The sequence below is a fragment of the Crocodylus porosus genome, unplaced genomic scaffold (genome assembly GCF_001723895.1).
Source record: "Crocodylus porosus isolate Cpor-Errol unplaced genomic scaffold, CroPor_comp1, whole genome shotgun sequence".
NCBI lineage: Eukaryota > Metazoa > Chordata > Crocodylia > Crocodylidae > Crocodylus > Crocodylus porosus.
This window is the reverse complement of record NW_017728886.1, coordinates 670,672-698,652: the sequence shown is the minus strand read 5'-3', so window position 1 is coordinate 698,652 and position 27,981 is coordinate 670,672. Positions and strand designations below refer to the sequence as shown.

Sequence of the window (27,981 nt, the reverse complement as noted above, 5' to 3'; positions counted from 1 at the left end):
TCCCGGCATAACAAGGAATAACGGCCACAAGTTGTGGGAGAAGAGGTTTAGATTAGACATCCGTAACTACTACTTCACGGTCAGGGCGGCTAGGAGCTGGAACCAACTTCCAAGGGAAGTGGTGCTGGCTCCTACCCTGGGGGTCTGTAAGCGGAAGCTTGATGCCTACCTGGCTGGAGTCATCTGACCCCAGTTTTCTCCTGCCCAGGCAGAGGGTCAGACTTGCAGATCTACAAGGTCCCTTCGACCCCACTTCTATGATTCTGTACACGTTTGTGCTGCAGTGCCAGGAGCTTTGAAAAGCACCCACCGCAAAAGCATCTGGGTGCTTTTCAAAGCAGCAAAATGCATGCTAGCGCTGAGGAAATGGCTGGAACTAACACACCTCGAGGGTGGCTTAGTTCAAAAGCGCACCGCCACCATTTTCTGCGTGCTGACAGTTCTCTGCTTATAGCAGCACAGTATGCGTCAGCTCATGCGCGGAGCAGACTCGAGTCAGAGGACAAAAAGGTACGCATACAAATGCCTCCAGCGATTACAGCACAAGCCAGCCAGGCAATACAGATTCTGTCAGTCAGTCAGATACAGACTTCAGCAGTCACCCAGCTTTGCGCAGCTCTGGGATGAACCACACTATGGTACATAAAATACTGAGTCTATGTAGTCATTAGAACTTTTAGTAAAACTTTCAAAACAGTCTCCTAGCATTAAATCCCATGATATGCGTGTCCTGTGAAGCAGGAGTACCCCATATCCTATTTTACATATTTGGAAATTGAAGCAGGGAGAGAGAGTGATTTGCTCCAGGTCATGCACTAAGACCTGCACACCGCCACAATCAGAATCCAGATCTCTTCACCCCCAGTCAAGAAGTCCAATCGTGAGCCAATGCTCACTTTAAAACGGTATATAAACAGCTGAGTTTTAAACAGGCAGAACATCCTGCAGCTTTTTATATTGATGATGACGATAATAAAAATAATACTGATGGAGTATGTAACGCTTTGGTCTTGTGTTTAAGACACTTACGTTGCACCTGAACACCTTCCGTGTGGGATTTGGATTTTTGATCCTGGTTCCCAGCCTTTGCATCATCATCATCATCATCATCATCCAGTAGAGGGACGTAGTCGGTTTTGCCCACTGTTTCGCCAACCACATCATCAAATTTCTCCGCTTCCAGAGTGGCAATGAAGTCCCGTTTTATTTCTGGCTCAATCTCTGGTGGTGGCTCTGTCAGGGCGTCTGCAAGACTGAGATTGTTATCCAAGTCAGCCATGGCTCAGCAGCTCTGTAACCTGGAGAATGAGAAGAGAATCAAATTTTAATGACAGCTTTTGTACAGCTACTTGGATGTTGGTGCTGGCAACCGTTTGCTTGCCTCCCATCCCACAGCACAACCAGATGTAACAATTGCTTCAGGGCTCCGTAATTCCCTGATGCTCAGAAAGCGTCAACAAAGCCAAGCCAAATCTCCCGAGTTTGCTAAATGAACATTCAATTTCTAGCAGTGCTTGCAATCACAGCATTAAATAAATGCCACTACCTGGCTGGAATCAAGAATAAAACTTAATCTCCTGCTAGGTTTAGTCTCCACCCAGAGCCAGGAGTTAACCAAGTATCCTCAGCAGCAGAAAACCAGACAACACACAGGAATTGAGCTCGAGCAAGTCACCACCAACCTCCCTGTGAAGACTAATGTTTTACCATAATCTCTAGCATATACTGCAAATTGTCGTGCTACTTGCATCCTTTCCGTCCAGTGGCCTGGTTGCATGTTGTTCTCAGCAAACATTAGTTACACCAATTAATGGCCACACCCAGCACTGATGTTAGAAGGTGATGCTTTAATAAATTAAAATGCTAAAAACCCTCCAAGTTTAATTACTGGCTATGTGTAAAGAATGTCATCCAGTCTTTTCTCCATATGCATAGGTGTTTATTTTAGCTGTCTGGCAAGGAGCAGGCAACTTGCACAAACCGGAGTGGTGCAAAAATTCGTTGAACAAAACAGCAGAGATCTGTTTGTCAAGTAGATTCCCAACTGCGCGTTGCTTACTTTAAAAAGGCATCAGTGCTTACGTAGAGTTACGAGGAGATTTAGAGAAACATCAAGAGAAGGCAGGCAATGGGAAGATGTGCCTCATGTTTGCCAAAGGGGCTTCCTTAGATGTTGATTTATTTTTTCCCAGACTAAATACCATCTTACAGAAGACAGGCCGCCATTTAAAGTCACATTATGATCTCCCAGCCACGGAGTAATGAGGACATGATAAGAAATACATACCATTTATGCAGTTTTTGCATATGCTGTTAAATACTGAATAAAGATAAACAAATTGCTTTGCTCCATATTTGAATGTGGGAATACTTTGTGTTAAAAAAAAATCCACCCTTTAACCAACAAAAAGTTGTACCATTTAAAAATGAAATCTAGAAGCTACTTTAGAAAAAGGTTGTTCTAGATGAAAAACATAGGGAAAAAAAATCAAGTACAACTATACCAACTGAAGTAAAGTAAGGCTCAACTTGCAGATCATTTGATACATTATTAAGGAGCTTGCAAAGATCATTATCTGAGCAGCGTGACTCATCATTTTACAGTCATTTAACTGCAACACTGCACAGGACCCAAAGATTACACATTTCAAAAACACCAAGGCTGAAAGTCTTGTCCATAAGTAGCCAGATGCACAAAGGCAAAAAGCTAATAACCATGAAAATATTCAAGGGTTTCTTTTATAGGTATCGCTGGATGCCTGGGACTCAAGTAGTCACCCCACAGCATCCCCCAGACAGTTATAAAATTTTCTGGCAACAGCCAAACCAACATCCTGCAGCATCCAATGCACAGACACTTTCTACATGCAGTCAAGAAAAGGTGTTGCTACTAGTCTATGAATTTTGATAAATCTTTACACACTCCAAGGCAGTGTTGCACATCCTTCTGTGTATTACTTTAATTAGAAAGATTATTATTTATGCACTTTGGGTTAAGCACAAATGGAAGGTGAAGTTTTCGGTTAAAATATACACCCCTATTTGCAAACTGCAGGAAATGAAAGCAGAACTAATACTAACAAGGTAATCCCCTAAAATACAGAAGTTTCGATGTCTCGTACAACTTAAACCTTTTACCTTTAGATTTGTACTTGGCTGCAGTTCAATTAATCCCTAGCCTCCAGTCACAAGGACTGAAACATCATCAAGGAACAAGGTTCCTCTCTTTGCTGGTTCACAGTCAATGTTTAAAGGTAATCAAGCATTTACCATATAATATTCAGAAGCACCTCAGTAGAAATTTAGGTTTCTAAATCACTTATTTGATCAATCAATCCACTACTTAAATCACATTGTAAAACCAAAATGAAGAACCAAGTCTGTAATCAGAAAAGAGTTATCAAGTCCAATACCCCACAAAGACTCGGTACTAGAAAAGAACAGGACATAGACAGAAATGCGATTCCTGCTATTTCTTTGGTCATGGGACCTTAAGGATGTCACCAGCACCTCATTCTGGTGGCACTGTCTTTTGTCTGAGGCCAATACCAATATCACAAATCCTAGACCACAGACTTGTGTAATGTTCTCCAAACTGCAATCTAAACAGTTATCTGTAGTCTAGTCCCAAAGGCAGCACCTCCCTCCTTCTAATACTTCCATGAGCTCATGACCACACAGCCCAGCGAGTGCAGACCACAATGCCAAAGTATTTCCATCAGCTTGCAATTTTCTTGCAGTCAGTCAAGACTCAACCAGTCATTTTATTTTTATTTGCATTAGTTTAAGTCTTGAGTTGTTTTAGCAGAGCCTCTTCTTGATGCCAAAATTTAGTGCCATCTGTGATAAGTCACAGCCATGTTCTACTCGACATTTTTAGCGTCAAGGCACCCCCTTGTTAGACTCTGGGCACCCCTTGGAAAATACTAGCTCTTAGCTTTCCACTCGTTGGACTACGGAAAGATGTTAGATCAATTCTTCTGTTACAAAGAACTCAGACCGACCGCAACAGGTGAGAAAGTTTTTGAAACTATGGCCTCCTATTTGCAATCCACGGGTCTCATCTTGTGAATCCCCCGTAGACGAAGATACCCAACAGCAGAAGAATGGACATGCCAGCAGCCGAGTCCTTACCACCAGGGGCCAATGACCCGATGGCATGAACATGCTGTACTGGATTTGTATATGAATGTCTCAACCACCTACATGCCGGACGGAGTCAGATGCTCCAAGAAAGTAATGAAGTGGGGCTATACCATTGGTCCAGCCACCTGCGACTGAAAGGCAGAGCCCTATGCAACACCTGCTGCGATGCCCACTGCTTGAAGGCACATGTACAATGAAAGACTTTGCAAAGTACAGCAAACAAGCGCAATCCCGTGTCACAAAAATGATTAAATGTGGTGTAGGGACACAAGATGAGAAGTGTTTGCATGCCTAACAATTCTTACAAGGCTTAAAAATGTACAATGCTTAAGAGCATCTCATGGCACCCTGACTCAAATACAAACCTTTACTGACTTGCTTGAAATAGGGGGTTGACTAATATTCAGCTGCCCCAGTATAAAATGGTTGTCTGCAGTGGGACTCCCTAGGTAAGAGAATGACAGTCTTCCCTTAAGATAGGGAATTAATAGGTGAGTCCAAAATAACTGCAGCAGCCAATTTGCAATCAGCATGTTCAACTGCAAACAGCAAGTAGTCTAGGAGGAAGACACAGATCCTACTGAAGCTGGATCACAGCTCTCGCCCTTTGTCTCTCTCACCTATCTGCTTTCATAGTGAGGCAAGTTTGCTCAAAATTATCAATACCTTGTGATGCGCCAGGGCATCGCTGGGTATGATTCAGAGCTCAAGTCTCCCAGACAGTGATGGTAATATGGCATTTCTTCTGATTGGCCTTCAAGATATCCTTGAATCTCTTCTTTTGCCTACCTCTAAAGCACAGACCACGAGTGACCCATGGTCACCCAGCATTACGCAGGTCAAACAAAGCATCAAGGAAGTCATAAAAACTTGTACAACCCTATAATTTTTGTCCTATAAGGAAAGTGAGTTTATGGGCAGCTGGAACATTCAAGAAGCAAGTTTAGCAGCCCTTGTTCCACAGATATGTTTTCTCATCTTCCTTCATAGCACACGCTGAGGTAGGGGAAGCTGCAGTGTAAATCATCCTTAGAGCAGGAAACATTTTGGATCCTGAAAACTGAGATGGTCCCATCAAGACTAGGAAAAAAGGTGTGCCATGATTTCTCTCTCCCTGCACTTTTTGCAAAAAAGAAGTTGTATGGATTTCCTATCCTATCTCCATAACAGTATGGCAACCTCAGCACCTTCAAACCTATGCAACAAGACAAACCTACCAACTTTCCGCAAATGCCTTGCTGATGCACAATTTCCGCAGACTTGAGAAATGAAGCAAAGTCAGCCTACAACTAAACAAGAGACCTCAATCACCCTCTACTAACCTAACATAAAATGTACATATTACTGGGGCACCTGAAAGCCTGGCAAAATTAGCAGGCTGATGCACCAACAAAAGCCATGCTCTGGCAAAATGGAAACCTCCAAAGATCTCCTGCTGAATTACTGGAGGACTTTGGGGTCCACAAAACTGGTGGTGGAGAAATGGGGATCCTGAACTTCATGCTTCCAGAAACGAGCATTTCAATGCAGGAACTCCCAGCCTGAATTGGGAACTGCAGTAACCAAATTACATGTAAAGTAAAAACACACCTCTGAAAGGAGATTCCAGCCAAAAGCTTCTTCAGGTACCAATGTACCGACCCAACTGGAAGAGGACATTGGGTGGAGGTAGCAGTGTAGAGGCAGGCAAGTGAAAGCTGATGAGGAATGTGTGATGGTAGACGCATGCAAGAACCTTAACCTCCGAAGCCTAGTAAATGCTGCTCGTGAGTCTCCGAAAAATCAAATATGCTAGAAGACAGGGACTTTTTTTTTTAAAAATGGCATTAACCTTTTCAATAAAAGGGCAGGATGGAAATACAAAGCACCAAGCATTTTCAAGAAGTAGCTCTTTGAAATGCACTGAATAGCTCTCCAGCTGTGAATCCCTGCCCAGGCTCCTCTAAAATTTGCTAAGAGGTAGCAGAAACAAGAGCGCCAGGATTATTCGTTAACAGCTCACTGTATAATTGAAGATGTTTATCTCTGGAAGAGCCCTAGCTAACCTCTCACATTTTCTCCCAATGGGCCCGATCATGCAGCCCCTTTGCTTCAAAGAAAAGGTGAGACAGGCACGTCATCGGTGCCCAAAAACAAAAAGCCACTGTAAAAGCCGAAACACAAAAACAGCACTTCTTTTGGAGCTAGCCGTTGCAGAAAGATTAAGACATCCCCCATCTTAGGGGCTGCATCCCACAAAATTAGGACATCTGTTCTGGGAAAGGGAGTGTGGAGCTTTCTACAGAGCAGCCAACACTGTGAGCACCGTACAGACACACACCACGCCCCAATATTGTGGGCACCTATTTGTTCTTTTCTTTTACAGCCAGCTTATGACTACGTAAGGGCCTTTATCACCACGAGGACAACCACAACCGTTTCTCCAGACCAAAACATGGCTTTCATAGGCATTAACATCAAGGAAGCTGAGGTGTAGAGAGGTGACCCTAAAATTTCTTCAGTTTTTCTCCTTAGAAAAAGTGATCAAATGCCATTTTACTGGTGTTTGCCTCTGTAGTAACCCCACCGGGTCAGAGCCGGTGCTGATGTGTGCACCATTCCCACGCTCCTCCCACTATTTGTTCCTTCTTCCTATTTAGGGGAAAGAGCGAGATAGACATTTCCTGAGCTCCAGTTTCGTTTTACAGCTCACATGGCTTTACTGCATACCATCCTCTCCAAAAAGTCTGTGTACACAGAGCCTCTGCATTTAAAATGGCAATCAGTCTGGTACAGATGCTACTCATCGTCCGGCTCGGGGATGGGGCAAGGGAAATACAAGACAAAGGCTTTCAGAGGACAGTTTTATGGACTTTGTGCAAGAGATGATTTACACTTTATGCTGGATGTTTCCATGTGCAGATAAACATGCTTCCCACAGACTGGCAAAGAAGATCTGCTCCTTCTGGAGGAATATACGGCCTCCCCCGAGTCCTGCAGTACAGATGAGAGTATTTGCTGAAGTCTAATCATTGCAGGAATCTGCACGGTCTTCAGCTCTGCCAGACACTCGTGACACAGCACTTGCAATCCACTTCTCAGAGCCACCCAAAGCAGTACTGTAAATGCAAGTCCAATCTGCATCAAGCAAACTCAACTCAGTCCCCCAGTACCTCCTTTCTCTCGTCCAAATCCAGCAGCTCAGGAAGGTACTTTGATTTCTGACATTTCATCTCCAAGCACTGATTCTCAACTGGGTGCCACAGAACCCCAGGGTGCTGCGAGGTCCCTTCCAGGGTGCCAAGCAATTATTAGCACCGTTAAAGGTGTCCGAACGCCTACATACAATTCACAAGATAAACCTAGAGATTTCACACAGCCTCCAAAACATTCTGACCCGTTGTGGTCTGAGTTTTCAGCAGAAAAACAACTTTTTGACAACAGAAAAATACTGGAGCAAAGTGAAAGCTAAAAACTGGCATTTCATGAAAGGGAGAGAAAAAAAAAAAAAAAAGTGATCAAGATCCACTGTCCTAGAGTATTAACTCTACTTGCCCTTCCCAGCCAAGGAATCAAGAACTCTGCTCAGGGCTCAAGGTCAAATACATTTTGGTCAGGTCGTTCTCTTACAAGGCACTGCACCTGGAGCAAATGAGGTTTCCTGACATTTAATCCAAGTCCAGTTTGACACAGATTTGGTAAAGCCATTTGTATTCTTTCAGTATCTTCACTCTCCTTTAATATTAGCTTCCAACTCAAGAGAACGAAATCTGTGTTGTAAGGAACAGAAGCAGCTCTGCCATACTTGTCATCTCTCTTGTCCTAAGTCAGCCTGCTTTTCTTAGGCTGGGTTACTGCATGAGCTACTACTGCTCGTTGAAGCATACACAGGAGTATGACAGACAGACAAGTCATCACTCCTCTTCAGCCCTTGTAAAAATAATCTTTGTATGAAGGGATCTGCAGTTTCTTAAGGAAAGGAACAAACACTGTTGACTTGCTTGGTCAAGATACCAAGCACCTTTTATACTTCATGGACAGGTAAACCATATTCAAAAACTCTAATTGCATCACACTATGCTAAAATACCTTTGTATCCTCCACCCTTGTATGATTAAAGCTCAGATTTTGAAAACAAATAAGGTCTGGATGTCCTAAATCACGCACAACTACCAAAGTCACCGAGGTCTGATTTCTTAAGAGGCCGACTACCTGGTAGCCCATTTGATTTCAGTAGATAATGTGAATGCAGCTTACCTATGATAAAGGGCAGACCCAGAATTCATTTACAACAACTTGATTATTTTCCAATAGGCATGTTAGATACAGTACTACGGCCTCTTAAGTTAAGTACAGACAGTCAAAAGGCTTGAGGCTGAATCGATTCAATCTTGACAGGTTAGTCTAAATTGTGTAGATTAAATTGATGAGCAACTGAACAGACATTCACTTTTGATTCCAGAAATGCAGCCACGTGCATACCGTGGCCCAGGCCAGAAGCTGGAAGGTGCTAAGAGCAGGCCTTCCTGCTCGGCTGGAGCAGGCAGCTTGAATCTGGAGGGGATCTGTGACAGAAGTTCAATAAACTATTTTAACTTAAATCAGTTAAACCTGGATGGGTGTGGTATCAGACTTATCTTAAACTGGTTTCAGCCATTTTGAAACTGGTTTAAGGCCACTGTACATCTGCTGTGTTACAAATTTGAACCAGTTTATGATCACTGATCCCAGTTTGTGTGCAATTTCTATCCCTAGTCTTAATTGTCCTATGCTAAAAACTTATACTAAGGAATGCAGATATTCATTTCCCCATAATGCTGACTTCCTTCAGGTCAAGCAAATTATACATAATTTCTTAAGAGTCTTACATAGGAATAAACGCAGGTTTATGGGCTAGCCTTTCACGGGGTATCACCTAACAGGTTAGATATTAGTTACAATAATATGCTTAGGGTGATAAGACTAAACACAAGGCCTCATGCCTTGTGCCAGCCAGTGCGTTTGCTCCACTGTGCAGTGGTGTTGTTTAGCTAAACCAAACCCTGACTCTTCCCAGGTAGCGAGGATCCAAACCCTCACCTGTTCCCCTCACCAAAGGATCTTGTTGTCTTTCCTCCCTTTTGGGCATCCAATGGTGGCATCTTAGAGATGAGGAATGTCGCGCCCTGCCCGACTCACTATGCTCCAGTCCTGGAGCAGTAAAGTGATAAAAGCTGCCATCTACTCCAAATCCAAGTTACCCCTCTTACTTTCCATCAGCCCTACTGCCCCAAGTTGGCCCCAAGGTATGGATCACTAGGAAACCTTCCATCACCACTGCAAGTCTATTTTCCTAAGTACCACTTTAACAGAACCCTCATTGGATTCCCCTTCCATGGTGCTCTTTGCACATGCCCCTCATACAGCCCTTCCACATTTCTCCTATACTGAAGCAGCAGAACATGACCATCTCTGGCTCCCTCAACCTTATAACCTGCAATTCCACATGCTCAGGGAGCTTCAGTCCCTGGACTGCTTCCTATCTGGCTTTTGCACAGGGAGTGGGGCTGAGCTGGCTAGGAATAACCACCCCAAGCCAGCCTGTCCAGCAAAGTCACAGTATGTTGACACAAAAGATATCCCAAGGTAAAGAAAGGTGTGACCCTACAGTGGGTCTGCAACAGGTGCCCAGGTACGTCCTCATATCCTGCATTAAACAAAACAGCCTGCCCCTTGGTGAGAGAATGGGGAAAGCAGAACAGTAACAGCATGGAGGCAATTACCACAGAGTGGCTAACAAGCTAGGCTAGAAACCCGTTTTAAGGTCTAACTGGTGAAGCCATAAATTTACTATAGCCCTTTCTGTATAGTATCACTCACTCACTGGGCATTGGCTTAGTCTGGGAGATCTCTCCCCCTTTTCCATCCAGCTGCTTACTCCTGTATTATCCACAACTATATAAAAAAGTACATCCAAAGCACGTCTTTAACAGCTCATCCAAATGATGTGCCAAAAGTTACAAATCCAATCCCAACTATGCCTTCTTAAATGTAGGAAGATACAATTTACAAACAGACAGGATGTGCAAAAGTGATTAGAAGTCTGGCTATGTGCATCAGCTATAGATGCATGTACATCTATATAAAAAAAGGTAGTTTATTTTATATACAAGCAGATGGGTTCCCTTGATCACCTCATTTGATTATGCCTGGCTAAATAGATTTATTCAGGCTTTCCAAAATGCACAGGTAGAATCAGTGGTTTCCATTATAACAAAGCACATCTCTTATTATAATAAATGAAGTTTTGGAGAAAAAGTCACAGCTTCCAGCCACACCTTCCACCACTCATACGGTCACGTTCAACAGCACAAGCTAAAGAAAAGATCACACAAGGTACTGAACAGTCTCTGGACTTCACATGCAAGCAGAGGGTATATGGCACCTGCCAGGACCGGGCTCTGAGAAGTCCCATGACTTAGAAGGCCCTGCAGGATCACAAGTAAAGACCCGAGTCACCTCCAGCCAATTCAGAAACATCAAGCGTTCAGGCTGTAGAAATACAATTCCAAGACATTTATACAATAGCCTCCTTTTTTCATCCAGAACCTGAATTCAGAAAGCCTTTTCTGAAGGGTACAACAAGTTTGTGTTTTTGTTTTAAGTGACCATTAAATTGCTACTCTCTCCATACCTGCCATATGCAGTATATCATTTTGCAGTTCTGCACAGGGCAGAAAGCATTTAATGGGTGCGCCCCTGAAATATTGACTTAACTGCTCAATTGCTACCTTAAGAAAAATAACCCCTTTGAGAAAGCTTGTTTTAATTGTACTGGAAGTAACTGTCTCACTGCTTTGCATGACTGGAACAAAAGACCATCCAAACAAAGAGTACTAACCCAAAAGGTGGAACAGCCAAGAACCCCTATAAAACATCTAGGCTTTCATTCAAGCAACTAAATTTGATAGATTGCCATTGTTCAATGCCAATAAGCAAGTGATGGTGCAATGCCTGCATTCGCATCCCAGTTCATTTCTACCTCCGAGTGCCACATCAGATAATAAACCTCATTTCAGGAATGTTTTCATTTAAATGAAGCTATAACTCACTTTGCTTTTAAAAGCAAACAAAACCCAGTTAGAATCATTATTGTTTCCTCATGTTGCTATTGCTCAGTCATTTCCTCTTTCCAGATGTCTGATGAGAAGTGGAAGTGGTGACTTACCAGGGCTTTATTAAAGCTTCCTCATCTTTTTGAAGCATCCGCTTACCCTTTTCTGACTTTCTTCCCTTTTGTCACAAAGCCTAAGCAATGAAATGGGTTAAATATTCATAAACTTCTTCATTTAGGGTCAAGCCCATGGCTCACTAAAGGTTGGCTCTTCCAAGAGGACCAGACAGAACTTGAGGGCCAGCCAGAAGGGTGCTCGTTTCGGCACATGGCACGTTTTCCTCTGCTCCGGTGGAACACGTTATGTTCACAGGATTAGGAGTGCTGTGACTTCAGGCCTGAAATCTGCAGTCCAGAAATGTCCCTAGAAGATCACTAGTAAAACTGAACCTTGATTTAAAATCAGTTCATTTCAGTATTAACGAAAGCTTGAATCTAGAAGGATGTGGACAACGCTAATGTGAAACTAGTAACAGGAAAATGTATGCATACTTCCTGAAAACATCTATTGAATAGTAAGGTTTATAGGGCCATTTTAATGGCGCTTCAGCCTGTTTATACCCTGCCATAACAAAGCTCCCTTCAACTGAGATAATGTGCACATTTGGGATACTTAGTCTGCTTTCCTAAACCATAGTTGTCTCAACTATAGTTTGGGGGGGGATGGTTGCGAGGGCGGGGGGACAATTACTGTCGCCTACTGCAAAGGCAATTCCACTCCATGCATTGTATGACTATCTGCGTCTGCCCTTTCTCTGTACAGAAACCCGAATCAGGAAAATGGTCTGTGAAGAAGAAAATTTCCTTCTTCTCTAAAAGCCACTATTGTTGGTACCAGGATCCTGGAAAAAAACTTGGATACAACCTGGGAGATCAAATGGTAACAATTAAAAGTTGGGATGAGAAGCAATGCCACGGCCTGCAAAACAGATGGGTTATCTGCAGACAGCAACACAGGAATACTTCTAAGAGAAACCTCCTTTAGGAAATTAAGAGGTTTGGACAGGGCCACATTTGCCGATTCCAAAGCGCCAGGAATAGCTGCTTGTACTGTTCAGACCCAAGGCACTGTGAGGGATTTCATTCATTTACCAGTAACCTTCCCTAGTAGGTCTAACTCTAAACAGGACTGGTTAGGAGACGGGAAAACGGCTGGGATGAGGGGTGATCTACCAAGCCCATGCTTCCTCCAGCTGCAACTTGCAGAGATCCTCTTCTTTTGTATTTCATGAGCTGCAGCTTGCCTGCGACCTCTATTCCCTTTTCTATAACTTCTGGCCAGGAGTCAGGACCGTAAGTTGATTTCTTTGACGACTGAATGGGCTCAGACTTCCATAGCTTCCCACTTTAAATCACTAAGACAGCTGCAAGTGGATGCAGGCAAGTACCTGATCCCAAGAACCAGGGCCCCACGTATGTGTGTGAAACTGTTCCAGGTCTCGCCTTTCCTTTTTCTGGAGAACAATGAACACATGCAATTTTTAGTTTGCAAAGGGCCATGCTTGCATTCCCTACAACCCATATGGGTATTGCTTGTGACAGCATGTTGGGGGGGGGGGGGAATTAATCAAACTGTTACAGTTCTGATCGTTCATATTGGTTTATTTTTGTTGGCCTGACACCAGCCAAGAGAGTCTTCACATCCAAAAGGAAAACAATGAATTGATGCCTGCCTGAACTTGGAGGCCTCTGGTAAAATGGCCTGTGTAGCAAGAAAACCACTCCAGTTAAATAGACTAAGTTTCTGATCACAAAAAATAGCCAAGTTTATTTTTAGTGGCAAAGCCAGGTTACAGTCTGGCTGGTGCAGAATGAGATACTACTGCTCCATTGCTCCAGCTTCTTTTTCAAAGAGCTGGAAGTACGTAATGGTGATCCAAGAGGCCCCTTCCTACTACTGGTTCTCCCATCATCTCAGGGCTGTTGTCCCTCTTGCCTCGCCACAGTCATTTCCTGGGGGCGGGTGGTAGAAGCAGTAGCAGGGGATGAGACTCAGGAACAGAAACTGGGAAAAGCAAGTTAGATATCAGGATGTGATAACCCAGAGCAACAAGTAAAAAACAATAATCCTGACACTTTCCCAGCCTTTTAGGTGGGACAAGGGAATGCCATTCTCTATTACACCTTCCTAGGACGCATGAGAAAGGAGATTATAATATCCTTTATTTCATGTAGGGCCTAGACCAGTGATTCTCATCCTGGGATGCCACAAGATATTTTTACAGATGCCGCAGGAAGCTGCACAATATTACCACTGAGGTGTGCAAGCAACTACACTACTTACAAGATAGACACAGACATTTCAAACACTGACCCAAACAAGCTCTTTGGGTAGAGGTGCTATCTTTTATCAGACCAACTAAATAGTTGCAAAAAAGTTGTGCTTCGTGCTTAGACCAATATGCCTACAGCCAAGACCCCTGAAACATTAACTCAGAGCATTAAAACCCATTCTGCCCTGCTGTGGTCTTCTAGTCATTGAAACACAAGAGTTACATTTGTATTTTTCTGCAGTCAATTAGAGTAAAAACACAGTTGCCATTTCTTGAAGGGGGCCTTGAGTCTAGAAAGGTTGAGAACCATTGGCCTAGACAGATCCCATTTATACCAGTGTAAATATGTAAGGGACAGAGGATGCAAACTGCTTGACTGGTGTAGAATACAGGTGTCATGTCTGCAACTTGTCCCAGGAGAGCCATTGGATCAGGGCAAACCAACTATCACCCGTCTCCTAGTGGAAAATGCACAAGAGTAGCCTACAGTCTGAGCTATCCCCAGGATAAACCACACACCCATCTGTACAAACCCAGTTATCATTTATGCTGTTGTACAAAACCAAGACGGATGACACTTTACACACTTACCCATCCCGGCGCAGAGCTCACCCATCACAGCTACAGATATTTAAATTACAAAAAAAAAAATCACGATACTAAACCCACTCTTGACAAAGTGTATTAATGCTGTTTTGTAAGAGATACTTTACTCTTTGACCAACTCTGATCAGACTGCTAGCCTTCATCCTTTAAGCAGAACTTCTCCTGCATCTCAGGGATGAGCTCTCCCCAGAAGCTTTACCCAGAGGCATAACCCAACAGGGGCTGCAGCCAGGCTGTTGCTATTTGTGCCCCCCAAGTTAGCACCCCAGGATGTTGTTCCAATCACCTCCCCTCCCTTTTGTCATGCTACTGGCTCTACCCCCAACATATCGGATCCACCTGGACTAGATGGAGGTCTCAGCCTGGGCTGTGTGGAGATCATGCAAGGGGGCTGTGGGTAGGGGCAGTGAATTGGGCTCAGGATGCCCTTCATGGGCTCGAGTGCTGTGGGCACTGCACAACACCCAGGCTGCATCCAGCGCCCTCCTTCCTGCAGCCCACCAAGAAGCAAAAGGACAAGGGCAAGTGGCTGGTCGGCACCGTCAGAACTGCTGCTACTGGCGAGGACAAAATGCCACGTTCCCACAGCTATGCTATGCTGCCTTTCTGGCTTTGCCGCCCCTGGGGAGAATGGGGCTACTTGCCCCTGAAGCTGCTTTTTTCCAAACCTGCCGATTCCCTTTCTGGACAGGGAAGGGGACAGAAGTGACCCTGCTGGACTGGACAGTGGGGAAGAGTGCATGCTGCCCAGAGCCAACAAAGCTCCCTATAAAAAAAAGTCACAGGAGAGCACATGAGAGGCTGGAGACAAAACCTTCCTTCTGCCTCTGGCTCTTCTCAGCCAAGCTGCCTCTCCAAAGCAGACAAGGGCACCATATGCCTATGAAGGGCAAGCAGAGGTGAGGGGATACTCTCCTGTGGCAGAAGGACTGCCAGGAACAAGACAGGCAGGATAGCAAGCAATCTCTTCATCTGAGAGAGTGAAATGAAGGGTCCTGCTTTCTATATGGAGGAAGCACTAGTCCAGCCTTTTGCCATGGGGGCGGCCAAGGAAAGAGGATACACACTGCTCCTCCTGCCAGGGCTGTGCGCAGGCCGATGGCTCCCCTGCAGTGGATCTGTGAACCGTAGAAAGAAGAATCGAGAGTGTCCACACAATACTGGTCAAAAAAGTCTCAAAGCTGATATTGTTGCCGCTTTATTGGTTCCAGTTTACATTACATGGTCCTTTCCTCCCAAAAAGATAAGCTGGCATAGTTTAAGACTAAACACTGGAACAAGCGCGTCCCAAAAGGAATGGGCTATAGCTGATCCCTGAACAACATTCATTAGGGAAGGGATGGAAAGAAAAATAAGGAAAGGAAGCCATTCTTTCTGAAAGTTTAATGCCCCTTGTACATCTGCCCCACAGGAGTGGGAGAAACACACAGACCTCCCACTATCTGATTTTCAAAGGGGCTGGGCACTTCCAGCTCTGGACCCCAGGACAGGGCAAGGTGACTATGCTCTTCTGAGTCAGGCCATGAACAAACAGGAGTGGTAAACTCCTCCTTGCTCTGGGGGCCAGCAGGAACTGGGAGTACTCACACAGCCAGGAATAAGGCCCTCCACTTCTCCAGCAACCTCTAGGGCAAAGAAAGAGCAGCAGGGCTTTAGAAAAGGATGCTGCCACAAAATCCTGGATAGTGTTTCCGGGTCCCGTGCAATATCAGTGATAGGTGTGAAAACACCTACACAATTCACCAGATAAACCCAGAGTTCAAACAGGAACGCAAGCTACAAACAAGCCTGCCCTGTTGCAGTCACCAAGTTCTCTTTGCAATAGAAGAATTACTCTCTTATGCTTCTATCGTCAAAAAACCCCAAGTGAAAGCTAGGAACTGGCATTTTCCAAGGGGCGCCTCAAGTTTAAAAAGGTTGAGAACAACTGCTTTGGAAGAACAGTTAAGCTGATGGGGACATGAGCAAACGCAATAGGTTGTAGAGAAAAGAGCCATCATTCATTTCCACTGATGACACTCCCGCCTATACCTTTGAGCTAAGGGAAATAACTCCAGCATAACTGTGGCGTTATTAAATCAATGTCCAACCACAAAAGTTACGTACACTGCATTTTTGCCTTCAAAGAGAGCTTTACGAGTGTTAATTGCACCAAGGCGCACTGGGAAGAGAGTGGAAGAATACCCAGCATTCAAAATGAATGTCCCCCCTTTAAGAAACTCTGTCACTATTATTAAATAAATCGGAGCTGTAATGATAGAAGCGCCCAAGCAAGCAATGGTTACGTAATGAAGTTGCCTAGCCTCCTGGCCAATACAAAACGCACTAATATACTTCTCCTAAGCTGCAGGATGATAGACTCCCTGCCAATGCCGCTTCATAGGGTGTACAAGAATAACTTGCCTATAAGCCTTTGTAGAGATTAGGGAATGTAAAGGTGGGGATTAATGGTCTTGGTCGGCTCTCAAAAAAGCCACATGGAAGATGAGTTCATAGACAATAACTGCAAGGGGCTCTCTTCAAAGTTTAGGGTAAGTATCTGGCTGCACATGACTCGGAGCTTTTAAACAAGGGGCCTAAAAGTGACTGGTATGTAAGTCTCCAAAACCATAAATGTTAACTCCTTTAGATAAAAGGTAAAGGGCCCGTCTCTGCACAGCCCTGTGCGTTTAAAGCCATACAGTATCAATTCAAATGCTTTTCTGTTCTTCAAGGAAAAGCCAGAGAAGACAGAACTGCGTGCTGGTTTCTCATGTCACAAGAACCCTGGGCTCTTCTAGATACTACACCCAAAAAAAAGCAGCACAAAATAAGGCATTTATATCATCAAGTGAAGGGGGAAAATCTCCGATTTTTAAACCTGGCAGGAGACAGTGGAGGAAGGTAATTAAATGCAGGGGGAAGGGTTCTGAAAACTGTTGGTTAATAAAGCAGTCTCTTTTTATGCTACATATTGACTGCTAAGCCACAAGGCAAACAGGCAAGGCAACCAGCTGTTCCTGTCAGCTGTTTTCCTTTAATAGTACATGCATCAAAAAGGAAAGCAGCTTCCATTTAACTAAAAGCAAAAAGAAGAGAATAATGTGTTTGCCAAAAAGCCAGGACTGTAAAAGGTCTTCGAGTTAGAAATCTGCTTTTGCCAACCACCCTGCACTCCCTCAGCTCTGTACCTTTACCTGGAGATGTCTACCGAGTGTAGATACACCCAGGCAACTTTTTTCTGCAAGCAGACTCCTTCGTAATGTTGTCAGCTCCCACCATTTTATTATACATTGCAATATCCTGAATCCAATAATCCTAGAGACATGAGATTATGACAGCATCTCAGTTTTCATTTTAAAAGGCTTCTAGCTCCTTATGGGGTAAAGAAAGTACAAGATTATGAATGCTAAGAAGTCTCCAAGCTAGAAGAAAAAAAGATAAGAATCCCACAGTTATTTTTTAAGTTATAATGATTTAAGCAAATTGTGATTCTTTGGCAACTTAATTCGAATATTTTTAGAATAAAAAAAACCGTAGGCCTAGAAGAAACCTCCAGAGATCACATCTAGTCCAACCCCCTGCCCGAGGCAGGATCATCCCCATCCACACTGTCCTATATGAATCTACTGTCTAACCTATTAGCAAGACTACACAGGCAATCAAAACCTGACAATACAAGGCGCAACTCCCCAACCTACCACAGGTAAAACAGGGGGACAACAGTGGCCATTGTCCTGCTGCAGCAACAGTTGTTAAAAACACATTCGAGATCCAAGAAGAGGGCTAGAGGACAGCAGCCCCCCCCCGCTCCAGTCCGTACCGATCTAACCATGAGATAAAGATTCCTTCCTAAATCCATAGGTAGCAAACTGGGCTGATCCTGAGCAGAGGGGCAATGCCCTCCAGCCACAAATCTCTGGGCTTTAGTCCTAGCAAGAGCATTGGCAGCTTCCACTGAAGCCAGCCAGTGTTTCTGAAAAGGATCCCACCCCACCCCTCCACCAAAGTGTGTGGCAATGAGAGGGGGAACTCCTTCCTGGCCCCACGTGGCAACCAGCAAGGCCAAAAAGCATGGGAAATACTCATGTCCTGCTATGGGCATAGCTACTCCTCGATCACCCCCAACTCATGCCTGTCCAACCTAGTCCTGAACACCCCCAGTGATGGCACTGTTTCTACAACTTCCCTAGGCATTTATTCTGCTGCCTTGTCGCTCTAACGAAGACGTTTTTCCTGATATCTAATCTAAATCTACTTGGCTGCAACGCCAGGCCACTGGCTCAAGTCCTGCTCTCTGCAGCAAAAAAAGGAGGCGTTTCCCCTCTAGTTTATGGCAGTCCTTCAAGTATTTGAAGACTGCTATCATGTCTCCTCTGAAGTGCCTTCTCCATAGGCTGAACATGCCTAAGCTCCTTCAGTCTGTCCTCATGTGACTTGCTTTGCAAGCCCTTAATCATTCCTGTCGCTCCCCTCTGGACTCTAACTTCTCCTCCTTTTTAAAATGCAGAGCCCAAAGCTGCACACCATGCTCTAGATGAGGCCTATCCACTGCTGAGTAAAGAGGCACCACCACCTCCCACATCTTGCACCTAATGCTTCTATTGATGCCGCTAACAAAAATCGCATTTACCGCTTAAAGTTTAACAATACAGCTATCCAGAGCCTGTTACAAATTCTATTATGTATTAATTAGGGCTTATCTATAGAGGAAATGTTCAGAATAGGCACTGCATAATAGAGATTCCAAAATTAAATTATGCCAAGCTTAAAGTGCAGTTTTGTTGCTTAAATATTCACATGGGGCCTAGTATGAAATAGCTATCACATTTTAAAATTCACGTGATACCTTATTTTGCGATAGCTTCTGCAAGCAGATAGATTTTACAAGTTATCCCTTCTGGTGAGTGGCAGAAACCATTCCAGCTGGTGGGAAATGATCTGGCAGGAGTGGGCGAGACTGAATAGCAAAGGGATACTAGAAGGAAGTGGTGAATAATACCCCAAGGACATTCCCATGCCAAGCCTCAGATGGTCAATTTTGCAGCCCCTCTTGCTCAACATGTAAAGCGGGATGGCTATAGCCAGGCCCTGTGTGAACTGCTGCAAATTGGACCTTACCTCTTAAAAAAAAAAGAGACACCCTTCTTCCTCCCCCCCCCATATTCTGCACCAATACTTTACATAAGACTAAAAAATGTGGTAAATTCATTTCTTGTGTGACAACTTCATATGAAAAACAAAAAATCATCATGGCAGTGGGGTTACCTTAATAAACTCCATTTGATGTGAGCCACAGACATTTGCGGTTGCAAGCTGCACATTTGGCACCTAGGGACTGTTCACATACCAGCTGTGCTGCTTTATACAAAGCACCTCTATATGATATAAAACTGAACACCCACATTAGGGGTTGGACCAACATCACCTTCAGTAAAAACATAAGCCCTGCACCATAATTACACAGTACAATAAAAGCTGGTGATCAGAGCACATCAGGTAGCTTTGAACTGAGAAACAATTCTACTAGTAATTACTGAAATGAAAACAGTCTCACTGTTGATGCCCCATCTCCAAGTGTCAGAATTAATCCTCTGAAATAAATGAAACAGCTTTACTGGTCTTCAATTATTTTATTTTACCTGGTTATGCAAAAACACTGCAATGACTTGCATTTGAGAGCTCTCTTCCATATGATTATGAGGGCCAGCAACTTCAAGAGAATAAAATTAGAGACTCCAGGGACCATTCTGCCCCACTGTGAAGCATGAAGGACCTCACCAGCTACAGGAGACTTTCAGAGATTTCAACCTACAGTCTTCAGTTGGGTGGCAACACTGTGTCTGGTCATTGTAACTGATGGTTCAAGGAGCCTTCCCCCTGGACACATGCAAGAATCTGGAAAAGGCTTCAGCCAATTAAGAGATGGTTACAGAAGTGGGCCAATAGATCAATCAAGATGGAGAAACTCTCCTGGTTTACAGGCAAAGGGTTTTTTTAGGTTTTTTCCTCCTGTGGTCTGGAATCTTCCCATCAGTTTCTGGACAGTAGCCTCAACAACCCTGTTCAAACAGGTAGGATGTCTTTCATGACTACTGAAGCCAGGATGATACAGATTGTCAGGGGGCTCTTCAATTTGGGGTCAAGCAGGCATCAGAGGTGCTTGACCATCTGGTTCTTCCCAAACTGTTACGTACAAGGTGAATCTTCGAAGGACCTAGTATAGGAAAGGTCGAGAGCCACCAGTTTCCTGCATCACTGGCAGGCTGGACAACAGCAGCGCACTGTAGGCTATCCACAAAGACAATTGTAAAGGACTGGCTAGTCCATATACACCGAAATCCCTCCCAGCCATGCTACTTCAGAGTGGGCATGATCACCAATATTTAGTGAAATGCAGCAGCTTTCCACTTGCTTCAGTATGCATTCAATATGCTGGCTCCAAAGTAAAAAGGTAAACTGCTTGCATGTTTGGCTACCTTAGCAACTACTTTGCTTTGCACGTGCCTGAGCCGCCAAAGCTCGACTGCCAAATCTCCAGCCAGGCACTCATGGACTAAAGCAGGGCAGCTCCAGAAAGTTTGTGGTTGTGGAACTTGATCCAACTTGTGCCATCTAGCCAGGGACAGCTGTTTCCAAGTACAAATCTCCTAGGCATACAGCCTCCAGCCATGCTCTTACTTCAGTGCTGCCTTGGTGTACAACGGAGCCAGTAACACGGAGATCCTTCAAACATATGCATGCAAGCTAGCATGTGAACATGCAATTCCTGAAAAACAGTAAGAGCTGAGCCACCTCATCCAACTTAATCTGTAGTGTAAGGCATGGAACATATTTCTGGACCAGCACCTCCGACTTTGGACGATGCTGTGTTATTCCAGTTGGTCTGGATGGTACAAAGAGGCTGACTGTGTGTGTGCGCGTGCGTGCGTGCATTTTTTGGGTATAGATGGATCAATGAGATACTGTGACAATTAATTTATTAAGACCAGCTGCATTAGAGACACCCCATGCCGTTTCCATTGGTTTATGCTTATGCACAAATATCCCCGTTTAAAATGCAAGGCTACAGCTCGACATGCAATTCCTCTTTTAAAATAATGCTTAAAAGCATACAGCATTCAACTTTTCAGAAGCAGTTTGGGACATCTAAATGTCTAGGAATAAGTTGCCTTTCTGGTCAGAACTGCTCTGGAAAGTATCTAAAAAAAATTGGAAGTCAAATATTCCATTTATAAACACAAAGGAAAAGGGGCAGCATCATTCAGCAACCGTACTGCTTCAAAACAATATAATCATGGGGGAAGTGCAGGTAGGGCTCCCAGGTCACATCCAGTCCAAACTCCTGCTCAAGGCAGGAGCATCTCACTCAAGTTTAACCTGCTCTTAATAACCTGGAGACGCCACAGCCTCTCTGGGCAAATAAAAACCAAAATGAGGACATAGGGGTATAGGTTGTAGCCGTGTTGGTCTAAGGACATAGACAGACAAAGTTCTTTAGGTAAATCTGATATCTTTTTTAGACCAACTAAACAGCTGGAGAACAAATTCTTCTTTGCAAGCTTTCATGTACAAACACATTTCGTCAGGCTGAGGAAGCATCTGCAGTTGGTGCACGCTCTTCCTGGAAGGACTGAATGATGACAACGTAGGCACTGTGTGCAAGGCTCACTCGGAGCATCTTAGGCGTGAGTATGGAGTGGGGTTCAAACTCCCCCAACCAGCAGAACCAATTTCTCCCTCAAAGAGGTTATTTGCCAGACCAAAAACTTATTCCAGCATCCACTGCTGCCTCTGCCAGCCTGCGCCTAGACACACGTATGCCCATTAACAAATTTCAGAAAGTGCTTGAGGTCCTTTAGCCACTATTGGCTCCGTGTTTAACAATCGAGACCTTTAACACTAGCATAAAAACACTGCAAGAGACTGAAAAAGCAGGCAGCGATTATGTCCCTCTTCTCATAACCTGACTTATCAGCTCCTTGCATTAGACAAGGGTATTCTACATAAGCAGCGCCGACTTGTAGCGTTCAGTTTAGCAGTCAGTTCTGAAAACACAAGCTGTAAAACAATCGAGTTCTTCTGCGCTACTCTGAACTTCTTATTTTGTTGCTCCAAGCCATACATTGGGACAAATACACAAAACAGACCTCTGGGGGAAGCAGCAGCCAATTCTCTCTAACAGGAGACTCTCAGCGTGGCAATACAACTTTTTCTTAAAGAAGATCACAAGGAATTTTGTTCAGCTAAATTCAAAACAGGCAGCTGGCCAAGTGCTGCAGGGGCTTCATGGGATTCACCAGCTCTGAAAAGGGAGCAGCACTGTTCAGGGTAGAAACATTAGTTGGTTGTGATAGAAAATGGTGACTTAAAGAAGTAACTGCTACTATTGCATTAAATTCATGGCAGCTTCTTGATGACAAGTGGTCAGAAAATGGGGAAGCACATGCATCTGTTGCCCGTTCAAACTGATCGGTAATAGGGGAGGATGGGGGAGAAGAATCCTTTGCACACTAAAAAAATTAAGAGATTCACTCCAAAAGTGTTCCCCTGCTATGCAGGATCAGAGAAAAGGTAGGCTGACGGGATCTCATCAGGTCCAACCCCCTGTTCAAGGCAGGATCATTCCCATCTGAACCACCCAGCCAAATGTCTGTCCAATCTGCTCTTTAAAATTTCCAGGGCAGAAACTCCACAGCTTCTCTAGGCAGCCTGTCCTATACCCAAAAGCTTCAGCTCTAGCAGCAGCAACCCACGGTCAATTCTGATCCATTTCCACCCGATAATCTGGGACGAATTAGCTCATCCTGACAAACGCAGGAAACAAACATTTAAAACCACATCCCAAATTATTTTGGATCCTTTAGGAGGCAGAAATCTTTGAAGCAAACTCCTGCATATTTAGAAAGAGCCCTAGTAGTGGTGGATAACAACACTGGAATATTATTAGAGTTAAATGCTATATAAACTGTCTTATTTCTATATAAGGATATGCTCTCTGCTTATGTTCCAGGAAAATGTGCTATAATCAGTAAAGGCACTCCAGGAAAAAATAACTGGGACAAATTCTCTGCATGTTAGATAGAAAAGCAGGGTAGTAAATGCAGATTTTAGAGGCAGTTTAAGTAGACACTAGAGTCTGTCAGGAGCATCTGTAGAAGGCAGAGTAGATTTACACCCTATAGACTAACCAAAGCAGATTGATCACGGGGTTGAATGAAGATCAGTCCCCAGCCACAGCTTAGCTCAGAAAAGCAGTCTTGTGGAGGAATAGCTCCCTTTTTCTTGTAAAGAGTCTGCAGCAGTGATGAGATCTATGAAGAAACTGGGTTGTCCCCCCAAATTGCTGAGCATCATTCACTCATTACACCAAGAATGAAGGCAACTGCAGTGTATGAAAACAAAGAATCAAACACCTCCAGCATCTACAATGGGGTGAACCAGGCGTCTTGCCCTATGCTTTAACATCTACTTTTCATTCCTGCTTCTTCTTGCGTTCAAGGACAGCAATGTTGGCATTTATCTTTGAACCGTAACAGACAAAGGTTTGTTCAACATTGCAAGGTTTAGAGCAAAGATCAAGGTGAAAAAAGACTGGTATTGAGAGAGACTTCCTGTGTGCAGATGACACAGGCCTGGTTGCCCACAGTGCATCTTCCCTGAAAAATCTCTTGGGCAGATTTTGAGTCATGCACAAGCTTCAGGAGGGCAATTAGTCTCAAAAAGACTGCGATCATGTACCAAGAGATGAAAGAACCAGTGACTGACACCACCCTGGAGGATAAATCATGGTGTCATTGATGGTTTTTGCTACTTGGGTTCTAGAGTCAGCAGCCATTTTGACCTTCAGACTGAACTGACCAACAGAACTGGAAAAGAACTGGAAAAGCAGCAAAGAATTTCAGGCTATTACAGAAACGTGCCTGGAATAACAGCAAACTATCAGCTAAGGTAAAGATGTAAATCTATGAGACCTGTGTGCTGTCCTTCCTGTTGCATGGTTCCACATGAGATGAGATAACTGTGCATGACCCTGAAAATAAAGTGTTAAGACAGAATAGCAAACACAGAGGTACACACATAACAAATTTCAGAAAGTGCATAGGACTGACTCACTTAAAAACCACCATCAAGATGAGGAGGTTGCGATGGATCAGCCTTGGTCAGGAGAATGGGAGGAGACCGTATCCAAGAATACTTTGTACAGCAAGATTCAAGATGACTTTACAAAGTGGGGTTGCCCTTTAGGGCAGTACTGTGCTGTGTGCAAAACAGGATAAGAAGTCATTCAACTTCAGTGCAGAAAGCTGGGAGAAGCATGCAGAATCCTGTCTGGTCTGGCAGCGGGTGCAGCTCAACATGAAGCAGCTTTGATCCAGAGGGTGGAAGCAAAGTGAGAAAGAAGGAAGCAGTGCATTGCAAACTTGAACTCCTACTCAGACAACACATGGATCTGTGAAACTTGTCGCAAGCTGTGTCGCTCTCAAATTGGGCTCATCAGCCACAATGGGATTCATCATCAGGCATCTGACTAGACCTCTTATATGTACACCATGATCTAGAGGATCAGTGGTTGCCTACCTCCAGGTACGTTAAATTTAGGTAGCCCAATGCCTCTTCTTCCAAACCCAATTAGTGTAAAAAGAGCAGTTTTCATCTTCCTAAATGCATGCAGGAAGCCAGCAGAGAGGAGGAAGGGAGTTGCTGCTGCAGTCCAACTGCCATTGTATTTCTATTTCCGTTCTCTCAACAACAAATATATTCAACTGGGACTAAAAAAATGAGGTGCCGCTTACAAAACAAAGGCCGTGGTTCCTGGAGAGAAAGGAGTGAAAAAGGAGGTTTGGGTTCCTTGGCAGTGTTTTCAGGTGTGCTCAATTAGTTTTGAAAGAATGATTCATTTCCTTGTGGAAGCTACAACTGCAGTAACTAGGAAGTTATTGACCCTCAGCCAGCCAAGGTACTATGCACTCAGGCACAGGCAATTTCCCCTTGAAAGGGGAAGGAGAAGGGACTAGACAGATTCCTCTCTTTCTTGTATAGGCCATTACTATTAAAATAAAAGCACTCTGACCACACTCCTTTTTGGTAAGCAAGAAACAGTTTCTTACCATCTATCACCATACAAGACTCAGCACAGTATGCTGAAAAATCAGAGATCACTTACCTCTTTGTTCTGCTATTCAGGTAATGCTAGGACATCTACACTGCAAACTTAAAATGCCAGGCAGCAGTCCTTGCATACTGCTCAGCGCGCACAACCTTGCAAGCTGAAAACAGTGTAACACCACTCTCAGAGGAAGCAAGTAAGATGCCCAACAGTCCAGTTTTCCACCTTTACAAAGATGGTAAAGAAAGCAGGACAACCAGGTTTTCCCAGAACTGGTCAACTTCTTATTTAATTATCCTCGATTCTGACCTTAGAGAACTGCTCTCTGAAAAAGCACCGTTTCCATGTGAATGAGTCATGAAATTCACATTAATGTTTAATTAATGTATAAGAACATATTCAGGAGGAAGCGCCTTGGATGACCTTCATGCTGGCTGGTCATCCAAGGTCCATCACCAACATCAAGGTCATCCAAGGCACCTCCTCCCGAACATGTTCTTGTACTACCTGCTGCCCCACACCCAGCTGGTCTCCCAAAGGCAGTTACCTTCATACAGCCAGACACGGGAATGGGGAAGAGGCAATGAATGTTGAGTCAAACACGTGTGCCAGAATTAAGTACCTCAGGAAATAAGCCATTTGGGAAATCAAACAGGTGCTTCCACATCCTGAATGTCTGGAACAGCAAACACTGGGGAGGGAGGGGAAGAAAGGGCAAGGAAGATACAAGCAAAATATTCCTAGCACCTTTCTTGCAAGCCTGCCTTGAGTCTTCATTACATTTTTATGTCATTTCCTAGACAAAGCAGCTGGAAAGACCGACAATCAGTTTAAGAAAAAAAGCTTTGAGAGGCTGTAATTGTCACCCAAGACAGTGGCAATACTGTAGACTCATTAACTGCTCTACACCCACAGGACTGTTTAGCCAGGGCTGGGCAGACAGGCCAGAGAAAACAAAATGGAAAAGCTGCGTCTCGGGTGTGGGCACACGTGCTCCAGTGTTCCTAAGATTACGTGTTCTCTGTTCAGTTGCATGTCTCCTTAAATCCCTGGCCCGGGAAGGTAATGCACCATCTCCTCTAGTGCTGTCCAAGGCCAAAAAACATGCACAGAAATCAGAATCACCCCTCCCAGCCCTTCCCCCCCCCCAAGTGCAATAAGCCAGTCTATTTGGCATCCACTCAAATTGTTCTTAAAAATGGAAAATAATTCAAGATGGTTTGCCTTGTGCATTAAGGTGCTCCGACAGTCAAGCAGCTGCGCTCCTCGATTAGAAAGAAGCCAGTTTCTGTGATATTAGTTCACAAGTGGTTTCTGGAGAGACGTATTCCAGTCAGAATTGAATGAAACCAGTCTTTGCTCCCTCTATACCAGTAGCCAGTTAAGAGTCAGCCTTGTTTCAGAAAGGAGTATTTTAAATGAAGTTTGTCCCAAACATAAAAGGGAAACTACTTAAAAGCAACTGAAGTGATTGTAGGCTTCAAGGAAGGTTTGAGCCGACAGTTTTATTTAACAAGTCTTGCCCAGTACAATGGTTGACAAAGGCAACATTCACCAATCTGGTGAAATTTTGTCCGTTCAAAAACCTCAGTATTAACTGTAGATAGATACAGGCCGTGGCTGGGCCCTCTTCCTTATCTTATCTCTTTCCCTGGTTTCAGTATTGTTATGTGGATGAAGACAGGAAGCAGCCTACTGCATTCACCAAATGCACCCAAGTCTGAGGAACAGCAGAAGCTTAAAGAAAAGGGACAATTTTGTATAAAACAGTGATTTCCATGCAGCACCATTGATTCAGTTGTCATCCATTAAAATCTGTCACTTCTATTCACAGAGGAAACAAAGGTTACAGACTTCTAGTTCATGCGTAATCTGTTTGCTAGTACGTGCATACGCTCAGGGAACAAACTTGCCTACCCCTTAAACATCCTTTGTCTGCAGGCACACCAGTGAAGCAGTGCAGCTACATGGTACTATCTGTTAACCAAGAACAGTAAGTGTAGTATTTAAGCCTAGAGTAATAACAAACAGCTTGGGTTCGTTAATTCATCCAAATAAACTATTCCATCAAATCAGACCGCCTCCTCCCTCCTGCAAAAGACAGGCACTGTGACCAGCTGGGTCACTTAAACACCATCAACAGAGCAAGCAAACAGGCTGGGGTAAAGAACAACATCTGAGAGAAGCAGCAAAAAAGGAGAAGAGGCCAAAAACTTGCCAGAAATTATATTCTTTGAGCCACACATGAGTCTTGCTACTTAAAACTGAGCAGAAACCAGTGCCAGAAGCCACAAGGAGATGCAGCTTGGAGGATCCAAGCAAAAAAGCAAGCAAGCCTAAGGAGTTGTTGAGTGGAAGAGGAAAGGACTGAATTTTGTTAAAATGCTCCCAGCAGGCTTTCATCCTGGGAGCACCCCATGCAGAAGGCCTGGAGCCACAGCTTACAAATTCTACCCAAATGCAACTCAGCCAGTGGGCCAAGCGTTAGGAGACAGCACAAAGCCAAGCGCTACTGCTAGCCAAGCAGTTTCTGGACTCCAGGTGGTGGCCGCCTTCCCTGCTGAAGTTTCAGGACGTCCACATGACCAATTCCGTTTAAAACATTTGTGGATACCAGGCGTGTACTGCTCTACTTTTAAATGGGAAGTAGTTCATACCTTCAAAAGCAGATGTTCTCAATGTGTCCTTAATCTCCACAGACAGCTTATCTGTAAAATATAAATGAATACACAATT

The 27,981-nt window shown here is 44.1% G+C and overlaps 1 protein-coding gene across 1 annotated transcript; it reads right to left on the bottom strand.

Annotated features, from left to right (window-relative positions):
* Positions 1-938: 938 nt before the first annotated feature.
* LOC109305863 (microtubule-associated protein 4-like) lies at positions 939-27,981 on the bottom strand. Its single transcript, XM_019529017.1, has 2 exons — positions 27,904-27,981; positions 939-1,298 (listed from the first exon to the last, which is right to left on the bottom strand). Exon 2 carries the CDS (start codon positions 1,277-1,279, stop codon positions 953-955), a length of 327 nt encoding a protein of 108 aa, XP_019384562.1. The 5' UTR covers positions 1,280-1,298; positions 27,904-27,981; the 3' UTR covers positions 939-952.